We start from the raw sequence: 27,299 nt of genomic DNA on the forward strand, positions 1-27,299 counted from the left end.
AAAACAGATTTATTTATCAGCATGTTACATATAAACAGGACATTAGAGCTGTGTAGCCTCAGACTCCCCCTGAGAATGAAGAAAGCCTAAGAATTCTGGGAAAATTTGACTGTACAGTTGTTATCCAGAATGGGTCTACACTGAGGCCATTAACTACAATAATGATTGTTAGATTACACCAACAACAAGACAAACATCACAGAAATCCAATGATTCTGCATGTCCAGAACACAGCATTAACCAACAGTGATGCATGCTGGGTAATTCACGAGACGGCATCAAGAGATCATGCCATCTAGAATGGTCCTGATTTGGACCGGGTCAGTTCTGCCTTTGGTTTCTCTCTGAATCTCGCCCATCAATTTGTTGAGAACTTTCTTATTACCCCCTTTGATAATCTGAACCTGCAACAACAAAATTCATTTAACAAATAAAACCTCAGCAGCCAGCTAGTAAATTAAATCAAGTATAAGAGATAGCGGGCAGTTAACAGTCTTGTAAAAATTTTAAGAGTGACTATGTGCTCCCCAAAAAGCCAGACAAAGCTACGACAATGGATACTGCAAAGAGTACTGCATGCGTTCTGTCAATATTACAATGGGTGCAAATAAATGTTTCAATAGAAAGGTTCTTGAACTGGTTTATTTAGGTAATATTTGTACAAGATCCTCCCAATTCCCAATGCGCTTTAAGTCCTCCTGGTGGCGTAGTGACTCGCTTCAATCCGGGTGGCGGAGGACGAATCTCAGTTATTCCGTGCATCTCATCACGTGGCTTGTTGAGCGTGATACAGCGGAGACATAGCGTGTGTGTGTGGAGGCTTCACGCTATTCTCCACGGCATCCACGCACAACACACCACGTGCCACACCGAGAGCGAGAACCACATTATAGCGACCACGAGGAGGTTACCCCATGTGACTCTACCCTCCCTAGCAACTGGGCCATTTTGGTTGCTAAGGACACCTGACTGGAGTCACTTAGCACGCCCTGGATTCGAACTCGCAACCTCAGGGGTGGTACTGAGCCACCCAGGCCCCAATTCCTTACATATATTAAACTTGTCATTGCCACATTTCTTTGGCAATTTTAGAGGAAGCCGTGCTCCCTGTGTATTTTATAAGCAATCGGCACTACTAGAGAGCATGTTTGAAAGGCTCTGTTTCAGTGGAGGAAAACACTGTTAGATGAGAGGTACAAATATACCAAAATCAATGTGTTTTCAACTTAGAAACAATATGGCCAGCCATTGTTTATTGTTGCTCTGCCAACAAAAATAGTTCCAAAAGAAAGTCAAAAAGACTGTATCAATGGTTAAATGTTGGCGCACAGCTATCGGCTGAATACGGACAGGTGGAGAAATGCAAAGAGTAATGCATCCCACTGCTGTTATGTGAAACATCTGAATTTTTGTAACACTGCTTGCCCAATCAAGTTAGTCGGACAAACTGTTGTATAAGAATGGTTACATTTGATGGCGCGTGTTTAAGGACTAATGTCTGGACTCACCTCATCAGGATGACTGTCAACCACTCTCCGACAGATCCTCTGTAGTTCCTCCCTGTCGTTTATCAGCCCCAAATCCTGCTCCTTCACTATCTGAGCTGCTGTCCTGTCTGGAGCCTTCCACATCTCCTGGAAAACCTGCGGTCAGAATGGACATGCACATACAAAAAAAAACAGGCCTGAATGGGAGAATATCCCAATATGGCTCAAACAACTGACAACCTTATTACGCCTTTTGTATGTATTTGTTTTAATATATAGATATAACAATGTTTTGGGTATTTGGGTAAATGTGCACTACAAAATTGAGGACTGAGGGTTTCTTCCCTTTTACCTGCTTGGCAGCTGAAGATGAGACGTGACCAGATTCCACAAGATTGATCAGCTCAGCAAGAGCGGATGGAGAGATGGGACTGAGAAAGAGAAGGAGCGGTTAAAGAAAGACAGGCAGAGAATAGTAATAGAGAACAAATTATAGTCAGAGAGAATAATTAAAGCTGCAATAACCAATTGCCATTATTAATTAAGTACATAAACAATCAGGGTCGGAGTTAGCGTGAAATTGCTGGCTTATGTCGTGCATCCTTAAATCATGTCTGTAAACACAGAAATTAAGAACCGGCTGTCAAATGTTCAGGCTGGAGAAAACCCGCTGTTCAGTTCCTGTCAGTATTACAGTAGATGTCACCGTCTTCTGCGAAAAACAATATTGACGTCTCATCTTGCACTATCCAAATCTTGTTGAGGGGCAGTTGGGGTAGGTCACAGGTCGGAGAAATCCCTGACCTGAGTTCGGGAATTGGGGTATGTGGTGAGCAGGGCGGAGCCGAGTGGCATCTGGGCAGAGCGAGGCCGAGCGTGGCAGAGAAGATAAGTGGTGAATGACTTCCACCTGCGCACCACACCGGCCACGCGTTCCAGCGAGGGGAGGCGGAGTATTTAAGGATGGGGGAGAGATATGCATGAAGCTTATCCACGTGTCTGAATGTCTTTATGATTTGACGCAGCTGGCTGAACAGCAGTGCGTGTTTTGGTTTCTTTGTACACTGAAAAGTGTTATTAAATGTATATGTATTTGTCAAGCCGGTCCCAGCTTCCTCCTTTCCCATTCTTAAGTGTTACAGTGGTGCCGAAACCAGGGAAGGAGGAAGGACGCGCCGTCAAGGAGTCCTCACCGCTGACTGAGGATTGAGACGATGAGGGAGTGCTCGTTCCGGTGGCACTGGAACAGTACATCTGTCTGAGAAGTCCAGTGCCATCGCCCGGCATCGCAAACGGAAGCACGACAGTGAGCTGACGGCCAGTCGACGGCATGTCCGGGGCCGGTGAGCCTGTCTCTCGCTCTTCCTTTTGTTATTCCTGCCCCCCCCAATCCCGTTCTCCTCTCTTTCGCCCTGTTTCTCCTCCCAAGCACGCACAGGTCAGATCCAGAGACAGGTGTGACCCGTCGATGCTCCCTCCCTAGAAATGGCAGAGTGGGTCACAGGTCGGAGAAATCCCTGACCTGAGTTCGGCGATGGGGGTATGTAGTGAGCAGGGCGGTGCCGAGCGGCGTCTGGGCAGAGCGAGCAAGGCCAGGAAGATAAGTGGCAAATGACTTCCACCTCATGTTCCAGCGAGGGGAGGCAGGAGTATTTAAGGAGAAGAGACGGCGGCAGACGGGAGAGAGATGTACGAAGATGTATTACGGTTTTACTTGCATTATCAACTGATGCTGTACATGATCAAGTCTTCAACTGATCAACTGAGTTTCACCTCTTAAATTATTGATAAGTTTAGTACAGCACATTACAAACAGTAACAATAGAAAAAACACTTTAATTTGCATATTAAATTACACTGGTATCTGATGGTGGTTGAGGGGAGTCCCCTGTTCTCTCTGTAAAAGCACTTTGAGTCAAATCATGAGATTCATCCACGCCGAAGAGCAATGCCTAAACATGACTGACATAAAGTGTTCTTCCTCAAATTGCTTGCAATTTTAAGTTTCAACCAGAGATGTCATTAGAGAGAAAAGTTCCATAGTGTAGCTTTAAGAATAAGAAAGAATAATTAAGAATTAGAGGCATCAGGGCATCGGGACCCAGGAGAACTCATTACCGGATGGTTTCAACAGGGCTTCTTTTTGAGTGCTCAAGCTGCTTGGCCTCACAATATTAGTGAAATGTAGAAAACAAGAGGTGATCACTGAGGCAGTCTCTGATCACTGAGCTGGAGAAGTCCCAGAAAAACACTCCCGAACATACATCCCCAGGCAAGGGGTGAACACAACCTCCATTATTTATTAGTTACTGACTGGAAACAATGTTGATGAGAAGGAATGAAATAAACGGACTGGAAATGGGCCCCTGGCACACACACACACACACACACACACACACACACACACACACACACTTGTTGTGTTTCCATGTTTTATGGGGACTTTCCATAGACATAATGGTTTTTATACTGTACAAACTTTATATTCTATCCCCTAAACCTAACCCTACCCCTAAACCTAACCCTCACAGAAAACTTTCTGCATTTTTAGATTTTCAAAAAACATAATTTAGTATGATTTATAAGCTGTTTGCCTCATGGGGACTGACAAAATGTCCCCACAAGGTCAAAAATTTCGGGTTTTACTATCCTTATGGGGACATTTGGTCCCCACAAAGTGATAAATACACGCTCACACACACACACACACACACACACACACACACACACACACACACACACACACACACACACACAAACTGACTTTCTCTTTTCATATTGGACCTGTTTGTTTATTCAAATTTGGTTCCTAATATTTGGGATGCCTCACAGCTACTGAATATTATTTTTAGTGCTGGCTCACCTCTGTGACACTCTCAGACTCTGCAGGTTCAGATTTCCCATCAGCTCATTCATCACCCAGCCAATCACCTTCCTCGGTTCTGTGTTGGCCATCTGAACAACACTCTCAAAGTACTCCATGAGCCCATCCTCATTCTGAAACACAGCAGTTATTATACAGTCATAAGTCTATGAACTTCATATGAAACATTTAGAAAGAAAACTATTGAGAGAAAAAAAAAAAAAACACATTTTAGGGATGGGTTAGGATGTTTGTTCTCCAACCGTCTAGCCGATTAATGACATGTGAGTTTATCTTTTTTAGCTATAATATTTGTTACCGGACGTGCATTAAAGGGGATGAATTTAAAATGCAACTTAACCTTAAACTAAAGGGGTTAAACAAGCTGATGATGTAAAAGTAAATGTTTTTTCCCCCTTTACTTGTTTCCTATTGTAATCGAAAAACTGAGCAGGCATGTGACATGCGGGAGGCTCTGGGGGCTCAAACTCCTGCCCCTTGGCTGAGGTGGCAACCCGCTTGGTATGACAGAGAAAGTACCATCTGCACCCCTACCCCTTCCCCCTATCAACTGACAAATTGGAAGCAACTGCCCCTCGACTAGATTTGGATAGTGCAGGATGAGACATCAATATTTTTTCTGCAGAAGACTACATTTTAAACGTATACATCTGCTATAGGTTTATTTTCAACTTTTAAAGGGGGGTCATGACATGCCTTTTTTTATTATTTTAATATGTTCCTTCGTATATTCGTATATTAGTAAAACTAGGGCTGGGGCGGTATGGATCTTTTCTAACCGCGGTTGAAAAGCAAGATATTACCGCGGTATAGCGGTAAACCGCATTAAATACATTACATTGGATCAGAGAAGTCACCCCCGACAGACTTTGGCGCACACATCAGAAGTCCCTTTTGATAGACAGACTTTAAATATTGTCACCTACATCCGAAGAAAAAAAACGAGCACAATTTTAAATAGTCAAATTTTCATCAAGCAGTAATTTGGCATGAACTAATCACTGTATAGATTTCCTTATTTAAGATTATTCTCAGATACATTCGCATTGAAGATGGGTCAGACATGATTTTGACCACTTTATTAAGTTTTGTTTTGTAGAAAGCCTTTCTTTAACTTAAAATTTCGTTTTGTATAAATTGTATCTTAATTTTAATCACTGTTTCATTAACTAATTGCCTGGAATTAATAAATAAGAAGCAAATATAGCAGACATATAATCAGCAGCAGGACGTGGACGCGCCGATGCGATCTCTTGCTGCGTGAGCTCTCTCATAAATGAACCGAAACTCAGTGGCTAGGCCTACTGCCTCACAGACATGAGAAATACATAGAAATCTTAAAATGCATTTTAAACAAATTTCAAAACAAAATGATAAAATTTTAGGCTACAGTAGCCTAGTAGTCAGGTTTGCCGATGTGCGTACTATTTATTTATTTATTTATTTTTATCCCTGTGCCAATCGAAACGGACTTCACTGCTGATATTCTGGGGATACAACATAGCCAATAGGCTATAGCCTGCTAGGGACTTTAGCCTTCAAAATATCTTTGCTGCATTGGATCAGTCTCCTTTCTAGAACAGCCAAGAGCTTTCTAGCCTCGCGGCAGCAGCCTTGCATCGCTCAGACCTTAAAACAGTCAGCGCCATGGATGCGGTTTTGAAAATTTATCAAAAAACGTTGGTGCGGACAGATGAGTTTTGTGATGCGGTTATGGATTAAATAATAATAGCCCATCCGCGCATCTCTAATACAAATGGAATGTTATTATGTGTCATGGAACATTGCGCTCCCCAACTCGCGAAAGGTCGGATTTGCTCCATATTTTGATAAGTTTTGTTTAGAAAACCTTGAATCCATGTAGGCTAATATCATTAGACATAATCCATATCATTAGAATCAATGAATCCATGTCATTAGACACAACGAATCCATGTCATTAGACACAACGTGCACACATGTGCAGGCCAATTTTTTTTTGTTTTTGTTTTTTTGCGGTGACGACGGTGACAAGCTCAGACCCGCGGTTGGAGTCACGTGACCGCGGTATTGCGGTAATGCGGTAACCGTCCCAGCCCTAAGTAAAACTTTTTCCACCCTCATTCTGAGCCTCTGTCAGAAGCGCTCAGTTTTGGTGCTGCTTCTCCTTTAAGACTTGACAGTAAACGCCCACTGTTCTGATTGGCTCTCTCCTTGTCATCTCACTGCTCGCTGCTACTGGGTGGGGCTACGGAAGTTATAAGGCAAAGTAGGCTGTGTTGTTGTGGAAGCGGTCATATGCAAATGTCCAGTGTGACATCACAATGTGGAGGAAGTGGAGAACGAATCATTTTGGAAGCTTGCATTCAACAAATGCTCTTTATATAGTGACGAGGATGTTTTGAGTTCTGAAACTTACAGTGTGCTTTTATAGTACAATGACCCCTTATATGTTAAAAGATCAAGTGAAATTGTATTCCTCATGTCATGACCCCTTTAGGAGTGCACTAACATATAAATGGCTTCAGCGCTAATAGACGAACCAAAACGTCACCTCCTTCAACAATAAAAGACAATTACTGTTTTACTTCAAATCTAATCTGATCCATAGTTCTCAGGTTTTTTGTGTAGCCTATGATAGTTCAGTGTAAAAAAAAAAGTATATTATATAACCTATTTATTTGCTGAATATCTGTCTGTTATGCAATTGAATGCTACACTGAGATCACGTTTACACCTGCGTTCTGAGAGGACGACAAAAGCCTTCACACTTCCTACAGTCCCTACTGGACAAAGTTGGAAATGCACCAGAATTAATCATCTTAAAAAGGCTGAAAGTGTCATAAAACAGGTTGATAAAGTATGCAGAGCTTGCACATGGGCCCTCTCACCACCAGAGAGAAGCTATGCTCTCGCAAGATTCCGTATTTCTCCACAAGCCTTGCCCTCCTCACAGACGGTAGCTCTGGCAATTGAGCCTGCAGCCTGTCAATCAACACAGCCTGGGTGGGGTCAACGCCTCCAGGCACTGAGGCATCACTCTCATAAACAAACAGAGGGGACAAGTTGGGCTCTGGCATGAACCTGAGAAGAGAGAGAGAGAGAATAAGAGCTTGTATGTGGCTTGTATATCAGGTGCAGACATAAGCCAGCATTTGCTATGTTCAGACAGAGTCATAGTTAACTCATGGTCTAATCTCAAGCCCTTGGTGTCTCTTTCGCTCGGTCCGAAATCGCTCACTCATTCACTCCTCCTCTTTTCCCAGTGGAGTGAGTGCCACATACAGTACAGTGCACTATATGGGAAAATAGTGAGCAAACATGAGTTTGTGAATTCAGACACGGATGTAAATACTGCGCATGAGAGTCACTTACATGCACCATATCTTACAAGTACATTACCATGGAAAACTTCTAATTGGTAAATATGCATACTGTACATAGTCCGTTAGCTTTGCGTTGTCATGGATGACTTGATGATAAAATAAATCTGTCTATTCAAAGAGCAGTAAAGGTTATCAATAACATTAATGGAATAGACTTAAACACGTTTGCCTATACTGTAGCTAATGGCGAAATTGTTTTATTACATTAAAGGGACAGTTCACCATAAAATGAACATTCTCTCATCATTTCCTCACCCTCATGCCATCCCAGAAGTGTGACATACTTTCTTCACTAGTACACAAATGAAGATTTTCAGAAGAATATTTCAGCTCTGTAGGTCCATACAATGCACGAGGGTGAGTAAATGATGAGAGAATTTTCATTTTTGGGTGAACTGTCCCTTTAAATTAATGGAAGACTAGTACCAGCATGCAATAAAGATCGTTGTTGGCAAAAGAGCATGACGTATGTACTGTACATAAACGACGTGCACTGGTTTCCCATTATAAAGCAGAGTGGATTATAGATATACAAGAGTGAACTATAGGTAATGAAAGTATTTGGAGAACACCATATAATGGCCAACACTACATACTAGTGTACTGTACTACATAAGGAATCGGGGCCGATTTCGAACACAGCTCACACCCTCCCCGTATATTTCAACCTGAACCACCCACACACACACACACACATGCATTTATCACCCCGCTCATCTCTAGCCTTGCTCAGTCAGAAAACCTCCCGTCCTCCCTCCTGCTTTATGTGGATCACCAGGCAGCCACATTATTAAAATGCTGCGGCTTCATCTTCTGTCCATCTACAGCAGCACTCATGCAGTCCTGTCTTCCTGTCCTCCACTTCTGCTTTCTTTCCCCATCTCTCTCTCTCTCTCTCCCTCTCTCTCACTCTATAGCCCCATATTCACTTTCATCCATCTGCCTGTCCAGAAACTGTCCAGTATTTTCCTCGGCGTTCCTATCGTCTGTTTATCCTTGTGCTTTCCATCTTCTGCATCTTTTCTCTCGGCAGCTCCCTACAGGAAAGAGCCGATTTCACTCAACTGCAGGGTTCAGTAGAGCATTATACTCACCTGTAGTCCTGTAGGCCTTCCTTGTCCCTCATCGGAATAGTGTTACTGGAGAGAGAGAGAGAGTAATACATTATTAACAAAATAAAGAGTTGTAAGCAAAGCGTGTTGTAATAAGGGCTTAATTGCATAATACGTCGATTAAATAATAATCACATATATCAATGTTGGTGGAAAAATGCCAACAAATGAAGATAATAGGACGATACTGCATTATTGTAATAGAGGAGTAAATCATTAATTAGGCATTACAAAAATCGTCTTTAAAAGTCAATATAATTTATTTTAAAATCATTGAGCATAAGCCTCTTTACGGCCAACAACAACCGATTTTGAAATAGCGTCAATCTGTCCGAGGTAGACCAACTGGTATTAAAGATGTGTTTTTGGTGATCCGATCACATGATCAGCAATAAATACAGGTCTAAACAGGGTCTAAAATGTTTCGTGATCATGTGACCACATCGCATTTGAGGTGTAAACTCTAATAATAATAATAATTACAATAATAATGCATTTTATTTGTATAGCACCTTTCATACTTAAAATGCAGCTCAAAGTGCGTCAAATTTGGAAGCATAAAAACACAGAATTAAACAATTCAGAGAAAGTAAAAAAATCGTAGGTGCAGTTTAAATACTTTCCCTCTCATGTTTTGAACCAACGATAAGCATCTCTGTTTTTAAGTTTGAGTTCATCCGTAATAGGATGTTGGACTAACATTAAGACAGTCTCTTTACTGCTTGTGTGTCCTTTATAAATCAGAGATATATAATTGAGTGTCATCAACTTAGAAATGGTAGTTCACCAAGTGTTCATGAATTCTGTTTCCCAATAGTAGCATATACAATGAAAATTAAAGTGGTCCAAGGACTGACACTTGTGGAACACCATATAGTATGTCATGTTTTGTAGAGGTAGTCACCTAATTTAGCACACAAAAAAATGGCTTCCAGTAATGTATGATCTGATCTAATTTAAGAGAGGCCTATGAGGTCAGAGTTCAGTGATTTACAGTGTCGAAAGCCGAATTAAGATGCAAAAGGACTTGGACTGATGCGTTCCTCTTATCAGTATTCAGTATAAGATCATTCACCACTTTTAACAATGCCGTTTCAACCATTTCTAAAACCCAAATGATACTTCTCACGCAAATTGTGTTCACCTAAACATTTATTGATCTGTTTAAAAACAAGTTTTTCTAAAATCTTACTTAAAAGCGGTATATTTGAAATTGGTCTAAAATGATTGAGAACAGTAGGATCTCGGTTGCTTCTTAAGTAGTGGTTGCACAACCGCACATTTAAGGGCATTTGGGAAATTACCAGTTTCAAAGGGGCCATTTACAATGTCAAGAACATCATTAAACCAGGCAATCTGCGACTTCTTTATAAAATGTTGTGGGAATAGTGTCAAGAGAGCACGTAGAGCATGTTAACTCAATTATTTGCAAAAGCTGTTCTTTATATAATGTCCTATAATGTCTCCGGGAGCTACTATAGTGCATAATATTGGATCTGTTATGAGCTATTTTCTGATCAAAAAATGATGCAAATTCATCACACTTTAATACAGAGTGCTGGAGTAATGTATCCAATGTGTGGTGATTTCACAACATCACCGTGCAGCTGGGTCCAACTACAGTTTCGCCTTCCAAAACGGTCAGAAATCTAGGGGTAACCATTGATGATGAGCTAAATTTCACAGACCACATCTCAAAAACTGCAAGATCATTTCGATTTACACTCTATAATATCAGGAAGATAAGACCCTTCCTCTCTGAACATGCCACACAACTGCTCGTTCAGTCACTTGTCATATCTAGACTGGACTACTGTAACGCTCTCATTGCAGGCCTTCCTGCATGTGCTATTAGACCTCTCCAAATGATCCAGAATGCAGCAGCATGTCTGGTCTTTAATGAACCTAAGAGAGCACATGTTACACCACTCCTCGTCTCTCTCCACTGGCTGCCAGTTGATGCACGTGCTAAATTCAAGGCTCTGATGCTGCATACAAAACAGTCACTGGGTCTGCTCCAGCATACCTAAAAACATTTATGCAGAGCTACGTTCCCACCAGAAGCCTGCGGTTGGCTAAGGAACGTCGCCTTGTCACTTAAAGACAAGTGTGCTCATTTCTCCAAGGCATTTCTTTAGTTAAACATTTACTGGAGCTACAGCATCTAGAGTTGAATAAATCATAACATTGAATCATTAACCTTCATTGTATATTGACTGACGTTGAACCATATTCACAAATATGGCTGAAGTCGATGTATTAATGTGACGTTTCTTAATTATCCTCTCTGTGGGGGCCATTACACTATCAGCTATTATGACAAATTCAAGACAGAGTCAATTGTATCATTTACAACAATAGGAATCCCATGTGAAATTAAAAGATCTAAACGTATGCCCTAGATTGTGTTGCTTCACTGTTGAATAAAATCAATAGAGATTAAATGTTAAAGTGGTAAGTGCAGTCATCAACATAAATATTAAAATCACCAACAATAAGAATCTTATCATAATTAGTGACACACAAATTTAAAAGTTCAGAAAATGTAATCCGTCCTGTATCTCCAGATCCCGGAGAGCAGCGAAGCACTACCCCCTCCTCACCTGTCAATCAACCTCTGCGCTAAAACGTAGTGTAAACTTTGACTTTACAAGCGGCTTTAAAAGGAAATAACCTTTATAATTTACCACCAAATCAGTCCCGACAGCTCTTAAATATTAATCATTATTATAGACTTACCGTAGTGAATCGGGGTACGGCAAAAACATGGTTTGGAAGACGGATTGTTGGTGCATTTGCTCATTAATGATCTTCAACTATTGACACGTTTCTATGATCGCACTGTATACACGTCTTACCACTGGGCCATAGATGTCCATACGCAGATACCGCATTTGGCTGCTTTGCATATGACATCACTGCCATTTTGGAAGTCAACGTGTAGACAAATATAAAATGGATGTTTTTGGAGCTAGGCTCATTTATGGTTATGACCTAACCATCCTGCCGCATTTATTAGAAGCTACAACAATATCTGATGTTTATGGCAAATAAAACCTTGTTCAAATTGTCTGGAGAAGACTCCAGGCTTGTTGCAGACTGCATCTATCAATTCGCTTCCATGTGTTTATGTGCCGATGTATCAAGGTCTACACAGCCGCTAATGTGTGTCATACCAGTGGCCATGCCACCCAGCCCTACCCTGGGTTAATCACAGAGCTCTCTTCAAGCTAATATCACAGGGGGATGCAGTGCTCATAGATATCCAGCTGTTCTGGGCCTCCTTACCCAGATTTGCTGTCAAATGCCCGGGTCTCGTTAAGAACTGTCCCACCGCTCTGTAGAACCTCCATCTGTCTCTGGATCTCATAGTCTGCAGAACACAACCAAAGAGAAACCCAGTCAGACTATAACCAAAACCTTCTGCAAGCTAAAGTCCCAAAAGTACATCTGAAATTGCTTCTCATGGCTACTTATAAGAGTTCACCTTCTTGAACACTTGTTCAAACACAGTTCTGAGGCTGTACTGAATTATAATGACACACATAACTGATTTTGTTGCATGCCATACACTCTATATTATAATGTTTATACAGCCACAAGTATTTGGAATGTCAAAATATAGTGAAAGCAACAGATTTGCATTGACAATGCATGTAAAACCAGCAGGCGTTCAACACTTCACGTGGCCTCAACGTGCACATAGCCTGGCACAAGCGTCGTGGTGACGTCACCGCCACTTAGTGGTGAATGGCGGTTGTTGTTGTTGTTGTTGTGTGTGTGTGAATATGAAAGCATAACAATGAAAACATTTCTGAAACCCACTGAATAATATTCTTAGGGGGAATTAACTGATAATTAATTGTGCCCGCTGATAGTGTTGTTTATTAACATGCTGTCTTCATTGTTTTCACACCCAATTTACTAAAGGAACAGAACAACATTAATTGCACCAGGCTATAGTGCTGAGTTTTGGGAATGAAGGCACAATCTATAATAAGCCTAATTTAAACAGAAAGGAGGCATGTTTGTGCTGAAAATAAAAACAACTTAATTTAAATGCTATTCATGCACAATTTCAGCATATTTAGGGGCTTGTTAAATAAGGCCCTTTCCACATCACAAGCATGAGCAAGGTGCGTATTTTTTCGGCATCCATTATAACAGGATAGAGCATTCACATTGGAAGCTTCAGCAGCGCGTCCGAGTGTAGCTTGAGCATCACGCGAGCTGCAGTGCAACGGGGGTTTCGGCGCAAAGTCTATTTTTGAAGCGCTACTCATGCTCATTTAAAGTTACAGTGCACTGTTGATGGAAAACATGAATGTAATGTTAGGCAGAAGTATGGTTTTATCATTTAAAACTACAGTGTACTAAAAGTTATAAGCTTAAACAAACAGAGCCGAATCTGTTGCCAAGTGTAAACAAACATGTGACAGCCTGTACTGTCGGTAATTTCAGAATGTACATTATTCTTGGATGACGCAAGACTAATTTTTCAAAAGGCTGATTGTTTTAAAAATGTATTTATAGAATGTCAAAAAATTTTTATACGATTGTATTCTTTCCTTGCTAATACAAACACAGACAAAGTGTCCAAAATAAATAAAATTGCCAAGATTTGGAGCATAACGCCTGAAACACACCAGGGACTCTTATATTGAAATGACGATATTTTGAAAAAAATCAGCATTGATTTCTGCCAATAACAATAGTTCTAAAAAGCAACTATCGGCACCGATTAATCGGTAAAACCGATATATCGTCTACCTCTAGAAGAAAGCATTTAATACTTTAACATTTTGACCTATGCTTGAACAAAGAGTTATCACTATTCAGTGGTTGTATATGTTAACTAGGGCTGTCAATTGAAAATTTTTAATCGAATTAATCAAATGGTGTCCCGATTAATTAATCGCAGTTAATCACATTTAATCGCATATAAAAATATTTGCTGAGAAAGCCCCTCATATAACAATAATTCAATATATAATGATGAAATAATTATACATATTTATCTTTAAATATTTAAAAATTATTAGGGCTGTCAATCAATATTTTTTTAAAATCTAATTAATTACATGGTGTCCCGATTAATTAATCGCGATTAATCGCATATACAAATAGTTGCTGAGAAAGCCCCTCATATAACAATAATTCAATATATAATGATTATACATATTCATCTTTAAATATCAAAAAATTATTACGGGTGTCTATCGCTTAAAATTTTTAATCGAATTAATCACATGGTGTCCCGATTAATTAATCACGATTAATCGCATATACAAATATTTGCTGAGAAAGCCTCTCATATAACAATAATTCAATATATAATGATTATACATATTTATATCAATATATAATTATCTTTAAATATTTAAAAATTACATATACATATATATATATATATATATATATATATATATATATATATATATATATATATATATACAAACAGTTCACAGTAATCCATTTCACAAGTGAATTTGTCAATCAGTTGAGATTTATTATGCGGGATTGTTTAAGGACCGTCAATGTACACCTGCATCAGACATGCTTGTGTAGCGTCTCAGGTGTGTTGCATCATAAACATACATTTTTAGGTCACTGTGTTAAATTAAATATAGTTTAATACTTAGAACACAACTTGAGATCTCTTCTTTCAGATTTGCGCTCCTTCAAGTGTTTTGAACGCAAGAATGTAACACATGTTTGTGTTGTTCTGTCACACTGTGTTTTGTTCACTGTATAAACTGTGTGTTGCTCATACAGCTGAAGTTTCACTTACTGCCCCCTGGAGTAAACAGGTGGTACTACAAGCTTGCATTTCTCAGGAATCTTCCTTATTACAGTCTGGGGGCATTGTGATTAATTGTGTTAATTTTTTTACGTATTTTTATCACACTGAATTAACACGTTAAATCGACAGCCCTAATTTTAACGTATTTCGACTATAAAGACTTGTGATTGATCCAATTGTGTCCTGCGTTGTTTAGGATCAGAGCTTATTTTGTTGGTGGCCACTTAATGAAATAATAATTCTAAGACTCTATAAGGTTACACCAGCATAATGTACATTTTATTGAATTTAACTCCTTATCAATCGCCCACTCCTGATGACCATTTTACAAGTTATGATCATTAATAAAGAAAACACTCAATGTAGTTATAGACAAATCCCCCTTTTTTTTTATTTATTTTTTTTATAAAGTATAGAATGATTAAGTCAAACAATGTAAGTGGAGTAGGGTCAGTGGGGGACATATACTCACCTATGGCCTTGGCTAAATGCCTCACACTGTTGATGTTTTTCACCTCCGTCCTCACTCCCAGAGGCTCTCTAGGCCGATGAACGGACACATTGGCATCAACTCTAAGCTGACCCTCTGTGAGAGTGTGTAAGCGAGAGATAGAGAGAAAACTGAGATGAGCATCACTCCAAACAGTCATTACAATTCAACCATCCACAGCTCTCACTACCCTGCTTAACAAACAGTGCATACATTTGAATATGAATGATTTATTTGCATGAAATACTGTATGCTGATGTGCACTGCTGAAAAGTCTGCACTAGATAAACAATTTGCTGTATTTTGCTTCAGAGGTTTTTGATTAAACAAGAGCTCTTGAATTTTTCATCAGAGAATTGTTTGATTGCGTTTTCAAACCAGATAAAGAACAGACCAGTTAGTTGCTCATTTGAATTTCTGTCTCCAACAAAGACGTTGACTTTTGTTCTTGAAATGCTGTATGCAGTACTTGAGGTGTGTAATTCAAACTATGACTCACTCATTGTCACATTCAAGCAACAAATAGCTATGGACATGATAACACTGGACCGGTTTCCTGCATCATTCCCAGTGTTCAACGGATCATTAACAGGAGTAAAGAAGAAAAACAATAGCTGCGTTCCGATTTGCACAACCTGGTCACATAGCTGAAAACATTAATTTCTATATACCTTTGTGCAAAACTTGTTATACGTGTCTCCAGGTGCAATTCTCTGCAGTTTCCAGGTGAAATGAACACTAGAGGTGCTACAACAACTGTGTGTTTTCAGGGTTCCCATTATTTTCAAGCCAATATTTTCCAGGACATTTTATGAGCCCAACAAGTGTAATATTTAAGCAAAAACACGTGTCCATTTAAATCATTTCTGTGTGTTTTTGAGATGTTTCTAACCTCCACATATGCTCAATGGCATTGTTTTGTCTGACATTACGTGAATGAAAAGACACAAATTCGCCCGTTTTCTCATTGGAAATAGGTACAATTCAAAATATCACTGTCCTGCTCACAAAAGCAAAGTTTGTGGGTAACTATAGCCATTTTCTATACTTTTGAGGCATAAGCAATTAGGAAATAACACTTACTACACAGGAACACAAATTGTGTTACATAGTGTAATAGTGACCCCTTCTGGAGATGCCACTAGGCGGCAACAAATGAAAGTCTAATGAGCTATGAGCGAGTCATTGAATCATTTGAAATGTTCATGACCGAAATCTGCCAAGAGACTTTATAGTGTTTAAGCATGAACACCAGCTCCAAGTGGCGCTTTGTCCTCCACATTAGGGTCGCTACACACCGACTAATGTTTACACTGTGAATGCATTAAATTCAAAGGGGATGTTACGTCAGAAGGACGAAGAGGGAAATTATGAGACGCTGAAGTAAACGAACAACACGGCCCTCTCATTCGGTTCGTCGGTACACGTATCAGGTCATTCAGTTTGTTTCACGAATGCTGCTTCTTACTTTGCACGCACCACTGAAGCAAGGCACGTGATTGGTCGTAGCTGTAACCAATCAAGAGATCTACCTCGGGTGCACCACGATTGCCAAGCACACGATTGGCTGCTGTAATCAATCATGAGGGTGTAAGCGCCCTTAACCGCTGATGTTGTTTCACAATGCGCAGCCGCCAGCAGTGAAAAAAAAAATACAAATTTGCATGTAACGGAAACCTTGCTAGCAACCCAGTCAAATGCTTATATTACTATTTTGAAGGACAAATCATTCTTTACCATGACTGGAAAACTGCATTGCAAAATTCCAGGTTTTCCAGGATGCGTGGGGACACTGATTTTATACACTTTCACTCAAATCGTGACTTTAATGGTTGATTATGTGTTTATAAATACTTATTTTTTTCTCTTTATTACTCACACCTGCCATTTTATGATATTGACATGATATATGCGTGTATTACAGACCCACCTACATATATACACTTACTCTAATATGATTATCTTGCATGGTAGCTCTCCTGAGGAAGTCGAAGGACTAGCCATGAACTCAAACCGACACGTGACATTACAGGGTGATAGAAGCGGCACAAAATGATGTGGTTGATTCAGAAAAATTCGATTTTTCATTTTGCTTCTGCATTTTAAAACACTATTGGTTAGGTTCAGCAAAGGTTTTACGTTATGGAGGTATGTTTTAAAAACACCCATCTAAAATTCACCATAAACCCTCGTCTAATGGCGACAGCGTTTTACTTGCTTTTGGCGCCCCCAGCTGGACATTTCACTGGAAACCTGCAGCCAAACGTGTTATAAAGCACGTACATTTTGAATTGCAAAAATGTTGCCACGTTCACGTAAATATCATGAGATCGGGCTAGATTTGCCGGGTTCCTACGCAGTGTTCACTGCTACCTACACACTAAGCAGAGGACATTTTTTGAAGCTCAACGCACTTGATGAAATTCTTTCAATTGAATTGAAATGTCCTGCAACGTCATCAAACACAGACAAAACTTGAGTGGCACAGATTTAGGTTATGACGACAAAATAAACGTGTAAATAAATGTACTATGAATTACCATACATTGTGTTTGTTTATATTAACTGATAATGAATTGCGCCCGCTGATGGTGTTGTTTATTTACACATACACCCAATTTACTAAAGGAACAGAACAACCTTAATTGCGCCAGGCTATAGTGCTGAGTTTTGGCAACTTAATTTAAATACTATTCATGCCACATATATATATATCTGTGTGTGTGTGTGTGTGTGTGTATACTGTATGAGTATACATATACTGTATGAGTATACATATACTGTATATACAGCATACAAAAGATGAAGTCTATTATTATTTTCAGTGTTAAAACTCCCAAACACTGGCTTAGTGGAGCTATTGAAAATTGCTCCGTACCTTCATAAACCTGACCAGCCTGACATGGCAACATTGGCTCAACCAATGGTATGAGTTTGGGATTGGGCTATCTGTTTTTTGAGCAATGGCATGCGGCGGGAATGTTTGGGAAATCTGTTTGAACACAATCATTGTTTTTGTATTTCTGAGTGGTGCAAAGAAATGTCACACTACATCTTTAAAGGTTGTGATAAATGTAGGCTGTAGGGATTTGATTTAGTCACCAGCCATGTTGGACTGGCAGGTGCCCAGAGCCTGCAGGATGAGCTGAAGCTCTCTGACGGCAGCCGCTGCCTCTTCTCCACAACACATATCTGGCTCCATCACCAGCTCCATCAGACCTACACCTACAGAGAGGAACATCTCAGAAACTGCCCACAGCTGTACAGTCATCTGGTTTCTGGATAAGATTGATGAATCTATGGCACCTGCTCTGTTGAGATCTATGAGAGTCTGGCTCCTTTCGTCGTCATGGAGACTCTTTCCGCTGTCTTGCTCTAGCTGGATCTGTTTAATTCTCACACTCTTGGTTAACACTTGGTTCCTTTTGCGACCTTCAAAGTGACTATAGACCAGAGTGCCATTCACTGCTATGGGCAGCCTCTGCTGAGTGATCTGATAGCCTGCCTGAAAACAAACAAATGCGCACATACACATATAAACACACACATACACACATTTTCAAAGCAGAGCAATTGTATCTGTTGCTATGGCAACCCCATGACCAAAAGCCACTAGAAATGTATCATGTTACTGGCATGAAAAAGAGTAAAAGAAAATGCAATTAACTACTACCATCTGTGTGTTGTACCTTACCAACACTGCCAAAAAAACCAAACATGTATAGTAGGGATGCAACGGTACATGTATCCGCGCCGAATTGAACGGATACAGGGCCGTCGGTACGTTACACACAGTCACACGCATGATTACATACAGTAGCTTAGCATGCGTGAAACCAATATTAATACAACATACAAGGAACAACACAAACCGCATAGAACTAAAATGAAAAAAGACTGCGGAGCAACACGGGACCGCACAGAACCAAAACTTGACAACACAGTGCCATACGCTACACTAGAAACTGCGCTACACTAGATAAATGCATGTGACGTTTATACTAGCTAGCTCGCTATTTTTCCAACTGTGATGTAACTAAACAAAATATAAATATGTCGGACTTCAATAAGCTAGAGATTGAAGACCCAACGCCGTCTCTAAAATCTGTTGTTTGGGAGCATGATTTGTTTCGCAGTAAACTACAGTGATACTGGGCAATGTGTACCGAACGGGGCGAAGACTGTGTGTCGGCTCCATTTCTCCGAAGTCGGTATGTCTCAGGAAGCACGTCAAACATGATGACTCATTTGCAGCGACATCATCCACATGTGTATCTTGAGCTTATGGGAAAAACATAATAAACAGCCTGTGCAAGGGAGTCTCGCCACGGCGTTCACTCGCTCTTGCTGCAAGCTCAGACAGGACTTAAGTTAGCTAGTTAGTTAATGCCATGCCAGCTTACATGACGAAAAACAAGTACAAATATGCTAAAAGGTAGAGTAACTAAAAACCTATATAAGGTCTTTGAAATCTCTTCAAAAGTGTTTGCCAAGTAAAATACATTCCTAAAAGAAATAAAACACACTACAGGGTTGATTTTATGCATTTTTTTTGTAATGCATTGATCCCATTCTGTTTGCCATTTGTTGATGATGTACGAGATTATGGTAGGTTTCAGATCTGAGGGTGGTATGGAGCATTTTTTAAGATCTGTAGAAAGTGCTGCTTGTTCATTGCCAAGGACTCCACAATGGCCAGGATTGCATGATATGCCGGATTTCTTTGTTGGTCTTTCCTTGTCTTGAGTATTGCAGGGCTAATTTGAGACGTCTGTTCTCTAGAGGGGGATCACCAAACTAGATCGCGTAGCCATAAAGCCCAGCGGGAAGTCAAGGGCACCCTGGGCACTGGCCCCATTGGCCTGGTCGGTAATCCTTCCTTGCCAGTAGTAAACTTTTATGTTTTCTAGATAGGATTTAATCTAATTGATGTTGAACGGTGTCCATGGTCATCACATAAAAATGTCATCTACATAAAGGCTGCAATGAATGTTTGATCCGATTGACTTTTGCAATGCTGTTTATTTTGATAATAAAATGGGTCACCGATAAGATGCTTCCTTGAGGAATTCCTAACTCTTGTCTGTGTGGGTCTGATAGGGTATTACCTACCCAGACTTTAAAATGTCACAGGGTGGCTGTGGCTCAGGTGGTAGAGCAGTCGGCCACTAATCTCAAATTGGTGGTTCGATACCCGGCCCACATGACTCCACATGCCGAAGTGTCCTTGGGCAAGACACTGAACCCCAAGTTGCTCTAAATGGCAGACTAGCACCTTGCATGGCAGCTCTGCCGTCATTGGTGTGTGAATGTGTGTGTGTGTGTGAATGGGTGAATGAGACGCAGTGTAAAGCGCTTTGAATACCACTAAGGTTAAAAAGGCGCTATAAAAGTGCAGACCATTTACCATTCTATTGGATCAAATGTTGGCAATAAAAATGGGTACTGTAGATGTCCTCTAAAACAAAGCTGATTAATCCTTTAAAATACCATACTTCCAAGTCATGTCGTAAGCTTTCTCCAAGTCAAAGAAGACAGCAATAGCATGTTCTTTTCTGATAAAAGCACCACGTACATTACTTTCAAGGCTGATCTATAGTGCTTTTTTCTTTTCTAAAGCCACCTTGAGCATTACTTATAAGATGTTGAGGCTCCTTGGGGGCTTGGGCAGCTCAGTTGTTCGCTAGTTCGAATCCCAGGGTGTGCTGAGTGACTCCAGACAGGTCTCCTTAGCAACCAAATTGGCCCAGTTGCTAGGGAGGGTAGAGTCACATGGGGTTACCTCCTCATGGTCACTATAATGTGGTTCGTTCTCGGTGGGGCCCGTTTCGACATATTTGGAATGTCCAATTCCCACTACTTAATAGGTCCTCGTGGTGGCGTGGTTACTCGCCTCAATCCGGGTGGCGGAGGACAAGTCTCATGCTACTCTCCACGATCCACACACAACTCACCACACACCCCATTGAGAGCGAGAACCACTAATCGCGACCATGATGAGGTTACCCCATGTGACTCAACCCTCCCTAGCAACCGGGCCAATTTGGCTGCTTAGGAGACCTGGCTGGAGTCACTCAGCACACCCTGGATTTGAACTCGTGACTCCAGGGGTGGTAGTCAGCGTCAATACTCGCTGAGATACCCAGGTCCCCCATTTCGACATCTTTGATTGCTTTCATCTTTGCATTTTCATCTTGCGACACTTTTGATTGTAAACATCCTGCTTTTTTTTAAATTCTTGTTAATTATTTGGATATCTGTTTGTAAGATCTGGTTGGTTTGGCTATGGGTTGCCTATGGGTATGCCTTTACTGTTACTGACAGTTTGTCGTTTATCCTTTTGCAGCCAGGTCAAATCTGTCTGGCGATCTAATGAATTAAACGTTTTTTTGACCATAGAGGCAAAAGTTTTATTTACAATGAAAGAGGGTGCCAAAGAGACCAATTTGCATGCTTTAATATAGATTTTCTTTGCACGTCTTATTTTCTAGATTTCAAGCATTCTTTTGATGTAGCCATATGTTCTCCTGCACAATTGCTTTCTGGCTTCTGACAGCTTTCTTTATCATGATCCTTCTCTCCACAATTGCAGCAGACATGCTTATTCTAACAGCTGTCTGATCCATGTCCATCCCTTTGACAGTTAAAGCATCTCAGTGGATTTGGTATAAATACGTCCACTAGCACACAGATACCAGATTGTGATTCTTTCTGGAGGATGAGGTATATAGAAGGTAATAATGCAAGTGCCAGTTTTAACAATCTTCTCTTTTGATTACTATTCTTTTCCCATACATCACTCCTTAAGCTTTAAGTTCAGAAGTTATTTCTTCTTCATCTACATCGTCCAACTCTCCGTTACGTATCACTCCTTTGCTGTAGTTGAGTGTTGGATGTGGAGAAGTCTATTGTGGCAGGGCGGGGCCGGGTCGTGATCCTTCGCACCCTGTCCCGTATTAGGCTAATTATGCCTCCATGAGGGTTAAAGGCTGACTGCAGGGGACCGTGCGGCAGAGAGAGCTTGTTTATGGACATGTCCGTCATGTGTGTGTTTATGTGGTCTTTTAAGTTTATCATTAAAACTATTATTTATATTGAAAAGCCGGTTCTCGCCTCCTCCTTTCCATTGAATACGTTACATCTATATATCAAGTCCAGCCAGCAAATTGCCATGAAGAAGTTTCTCTTGAATAAGCCTTCTTACAACATTAACCCAGAAACTGGCTTAATCTCCTCCTTAACAGTACCAGCTATTCCTGTAATGCCCTATTGATTGGTATATCTGATGATGCAGATTCAATCGTTATACATTTTGGCCGATCTTCATTGTTAGACGTAGAAGCACATTGATTCTCAGAAGTGCAGTCCATGTCCAGGTCTAAAAGTCGTTTTTTGGATGTGTGTTTGGTAGCCATGTTTAGCATATTATGCTTCATCATCTCTACACCCCACCCACCTTGGAGTCCAACATGGGGATTCATAGAGCCACTGAAATCCTGCAGATTATGCACGAGGTATTTAGGGATGGAATACTCGAGCACAAAGAACGAGATGTTCCAGCTACTCAATTGACCCTTAGCCAGGACTGGACTGGTAATCTGGCATACCGTGTATTCTCTTGGGGGGACCCAAGTGTTTCTATATAGATTTGATCATTTATATGTGAAGGCGTTGTGGCGTTGTTCCCCACCAGGCATGCATTTTGGTCCAGAGAGCATTTGATAAAAATAAATGCATCCACTTCTTCAGCGGCCTTGGTTCCACAATCATTTTCCCTTTCATTTTCTCCAAAGGCATTTCAAGAAATTCTGAGCCTTTTAGCCAAACCGACCAGTTCAGAGATGAAGCACAACAATATAACAGTTAATTACAAAATAATAATAATCATTTTCTGTGGGACTTTCATCTTCTTGAACCTGACTGTTGGGCTCTTTTGAGTCTGTACAGCAGTCCTTCATTGGCTAGAATCCCTTGGCTAAAATCGACTCACACACCACACACAAGCCCTTTTCATAGCATGGGCCAGAGCTGGACTATTATCAGATTTCAAGAGATGACGCTGTTATTTATCTCCATAAGATAAGTCTGTTCAGCATGTCTTGTCATACCTTCTTAATTACAGCTCAGAGAAAGACAGAGTGATGCGCCGGATATATGCGCGTGTCTCTTTAACAAATGATGGATCCATAAAGCAGGTAATCAAAAATAACAACCACATGCTGCTGGAGGTGCAAGAAAGATGATCTTGTACATTGCATTCGTGTCATCAGCACTTCTATGCTTTGGCATTAGAAGATAAAAATAAATTAATCACTGACAAATTTAACAAGCACCCAAATGAAAGAAAACTCACGGGCATGTCAGCATAAAAGTAGTGCTTCCTGTCAAATAGTGACATTCTGTTGATGGTACAGTTGAGAGCGAGGCCTGTCATTACTGCAGCCTCCACACATCTTCTGTTCAGGACCTTCGTGATGAAACAGAAGACATACAGCACATGCATACGTTCATCCAACAGCATTTAGAAATGCACAGATTGTTCTCAGAGGGTAAGAAGCAGAACTTGTTTACAACTGGGAGTTTTGATCACAGTATAGATTGTATTTGTTATTTCTGATATGAATTGAATTAATTTACTCACTGGCAGTGTTCCTGGTAACGAGGCATCAAAATGTGAGACAAGTGAGTTTGGTGGAGCCAAGAAACTAACATGAGAACCAGAGAAGAGCTTTGATCTGGAGAGAATCTGAGCGTGGATTTCCAGACCAACGACACCAACCATCAGAGGAAGGCTTGAAAACAACACAAGAGATGAAGATCAGAACTTGTATTACTCTGAGGTAACAAAGTAGCATTTAAAGTAACTAAAATATACATTACAAAGATCAGTGAGTCAAGTATGTTCACATACAGTAAACACTACATGGTCAAATGTTAGTGGAGATCTGAACACCAAGATTCATATGTGTAATTAAAAAACACAAGAATTAATCCCACTCTTTGCACCAATTACATCTTCTACTCTTCTGGAAAGGCTTTGCACTTGTTGGAATATACGTAGCTGCATGGATTTGCTCCCATTCAGCCACAAGAGCATAATATGCATAATAACTCATTAATAAATGTACATTACAATAGTTTATTTTTATAATTTTTTAATGAGATATTATGCATATATATATATATATATATATATATATATATATATATATATATATATATATATATATATACACATATACACATACATATACATATACACACACCTAAAGGATTATTAGGAACACCTGTTCAATTTCAGCATTAATGCAATTATCTAATCAACCAATCACATGGCAGTTGCTTCAATGCATTTAGGGGTGTGGTCCTGGTCAAGACAATCTCCTGAACTCCAAACTGAATGTCAGAATGGGAAAGAAAGGTGATTTAAGCAATTTTGAGCGTGGCATGGTTGTTGGTGCCAGACGGGCCGGTCTGAGTATTTCACAATCTGCTCAGTTACTGGGATTTTCACGCACAACCATTTCTAGGGTTTACAAAGAATGGTGTGAAAAGGAAAAACATCCAGTATGCGGCAGTCCTGTGGGCTGAAAATGCCTTGTTGATGCTAGAGGTCAGAGGAGAATGGGCCGACTGATTCAAGCTGATAGAAGAGCAACTTTGCCTGAAATAACCACTGCTACAACCGAGGTATGCAGCAAAGCATTTGTGAAGCCACAACACGCACAACCTTGAGGCGGATGGGCTACAACAGCAGAAGACCCCACCGGTACCACTCATCTCCACTACAAATAGGAAAAAGAGGCTACAATTTGCAAGAGCTCACCAAAATTGGACAGTTGAAGACTGGAAAAATGTTGCCTGGTCTGATGAGTCTCGATTTCTGTTGAGACATTCAGATGGTCGAGTCAGAATTTGGCGTAAACAGAATGAGAACATGGATCCATCATGCCTTGTTACCACTGTGCAGGCTGGTGGTGGTGGTGTAATGGTGTGGGGGATGTTTTCTTGGCACACTTTAGGCCCCTTAGTGCCAATTGGGCATCGCTTAAATGCCACGGCCTACCTGAGCATTGTTTTTGACCATGTCCATCCCTTTATGGCCACCATGTACCCATCCTCTGATGGCTACTTCCAGCAGGATAATGCACCATGTCACAAAGCTCGAATCATTTCAAATTGGTTTCTTGAACATGACAATGAGTTCACTGTACTAAAATGGCCCCCACAGTCACCAGATCTCAACCCAATAGAGCATCTTTGGGATGTGGTGGAACGGGAGCTTCGTGCCCTGGATGTGCATCCCACAAATCTCCATCAACTGCAAGACGCTATCCTATCAATATGGGCCAACATTTCTAAAGAATAATTTCAGCACCTTGTTGAATCAATGCCACGTAGAATTAAGGCAGTTCTGAAGGCGAAAGGGGGTCAAACACAGTATTAGTATGTGTTCCTAATAATCCTTTAGGTGAGTGTATATACATACATACAGGGTTGGGGAGAAATAAAATACATGTAACTGGATTACATATTTAAAAAACAAAATATAAGTAACTGTATTCAACTACAGTTACATTTTAATTAATTGGTAATTAGAATAGTTACATTCAAAAAGTATTTTGATTACTGAAAATATTACTTTGCATTTTAATGTAATTTGTTTCATTTAATATTTAGTCCTTTCAGATGGAAAACATTAATACATATAAATTATGATGCGTTACATTCATACGAGCAGACAGAGAAGTACGTTTGAAGTAAGTTTGGAGCAGAAGAAATAGAAATAAACCTTGTGGAAATTGTAAGTTTTACGCTAAGCTAAATTGCTATTTCTAGCCATTTTACATGCACATGTCACCAGTTGGATCAAAATTCACGTTGGATCATAATAATTTTTTTTCTGGTAGATCTTTGACATTAGGACGAAAATCTAACTCTTGATAATAATTTTTGTATTGTTTTCTTGTAAAAATATCTAAAAATCCTTAAAACAAGATCAGTTTGATTTATCTTGTTTTAGAAACAACACTGTAAAATATATATTTGGGTTTTTCAGAGAATGTATTTTTAACATGTGTATTTAACAATGAGTTTTTATAGTCAAAACAAGTGAAAAAATCTACCAGTGCTGAAGAAGTAATCCAAAGTATTTAGATTACATTACTGACCTTGAGTAATCTAATGGAATACATTACAAATTACATTTTACAGCATGTATTCTGTAATCAGTAGTAGAATATATTTCAAAGGTAACCCTCCCAACCCTGTATACATATATATATATATATATATATAAATATAAATGCATAACAACTCATTAATAAATGTACTTTACAATTGTTTTTATTTTCATTATATATATATATATATATATATATATATATATATATATATATATATATATATATATATATATATATACACATACATAATATCTCATTAATAAATGCACGTTAAAATAGTTATTATTTTATAATAATTAATGCATAAGAGCTCATTTTAATTAATTTAAATTAATATATATATGTATGTGTGTGTGTGTGAAAATAGAATCAATCAATGTTTATACCTATTTTATATAAAACTATATTAATGTACATTTATTAATGCGTTATTGCGCATTCAACATTTTATAAATGCATTGTCTGGTTAATGTTATATTATTATACATATTGTAAATGATATAAATGTTAATATAATTTGTTTTAGTACATTTGAGCAGATACTTTTAAATAAAAAGACCAGTTCATCCTGGTATAAACTGTTTGGGCACATCTGAAGTCAAGGTCAGCAGTCTTTGCTCAATCCGCCAAATAGAGTTTAAACTTTACAGTTAATCAACACAAGCTCCATAAATGAATCCGATTCAAACAGAGAGAGAGAACATGCTGCAAAATCGCTTTATGACATGATGATGTGAGAATGTCTTGGGAACGTCTTCCCAAGGTACCAAGGTAACATTTTGGGGCATTTGTGATGCTTACCTCTTAGTTTGTACTTTGGGCTGTAGTTGATTTTTAGATCCGGATGTCCATATTCTCCTTATAATGAGATTACAAGTATCAACATGACATAAAGAGTGTGATTTAATGGCATATTTCCTCATTTTAAAGAGCATGTTGCTGTATCCTGACGAAGAAGCGGCCATGCTTGTG

General features: G+C 39.7%; 1 protein-coding gene across 1 annotated transcript; it reads right to left on the reverse strand.

Moving 5' to 3' along the window:
• Positions 1-27,299, reverse strand: gatb (glutamyl-tRNA(Gln) amidotransferase, subunit B). Its single transcript, XM_052137572.1, has 13 exons — positions 27,129-27,299; positions 23,783-23,933; positions 23,495-23,608; positions 18,448-18,646; positions 18,244-18,366; positions 15,124-15,237; positions 12,137-12,221; positions 8,831-8,875; positions 7,242-7,434; positions 4,351-4,484; positions 1,840-1,918; positions 1,509-1,643; positions 1-404 (listed from the first exon to the last, which is right to left on the reverse strand). The coding sequence occupies exons 1-13, from the start codon at positions 27,290-27,292 to the stop codon at positions 279-281; spliced, it is 1,662 nt and encodes a 553-aa protein (XP_051993532.1). The 5' UTR covers positions 27,293-27,299; the 3' UTR covers positions 1-278.

This window comes from Xyrauchen texanus, chromosome 11 (genome assembly GCF_025860055.1).
Source record: "Xyrauchen texanus isolate HMW12.3.18 chromosome 11, RBS_HiC_50CHRs, whole genome shotgun sequence".
Classification (NCBI taxonomy): domain Eukaryota; kingdom Metazoa; phylum Chordata; class Actinopteri; order Cypriniformes; family Catostomidae; genus Xyrauchen; species Xyrauchen texanus.

Excerpts from the sequence above, each read along its gene's own strand:
- gatb (XM_052137572.1), bottom strand. The coding sequence starts at position 27,292 with ATGGCCGCTTCTTCGTCAGGATACAGCAACATGCTCTTTAAAATGAGG. Across the intron at positions 15,238-18,243 it reads CTGCCAGTCCAACATGGCTG|AGGGTCAGCTTAGAGTTGAT; the intron begins GTGACTAAATCA and ends ACACTCTCACAG. Across the intron at positions 1,644-1,839 it reads CATCTTCAGCTGCCAAGCAG|GTTTTCCAGGAGATGTGGAA; the intron begins GTAAAAGGGAAG and ends TTCTGACCGCAG.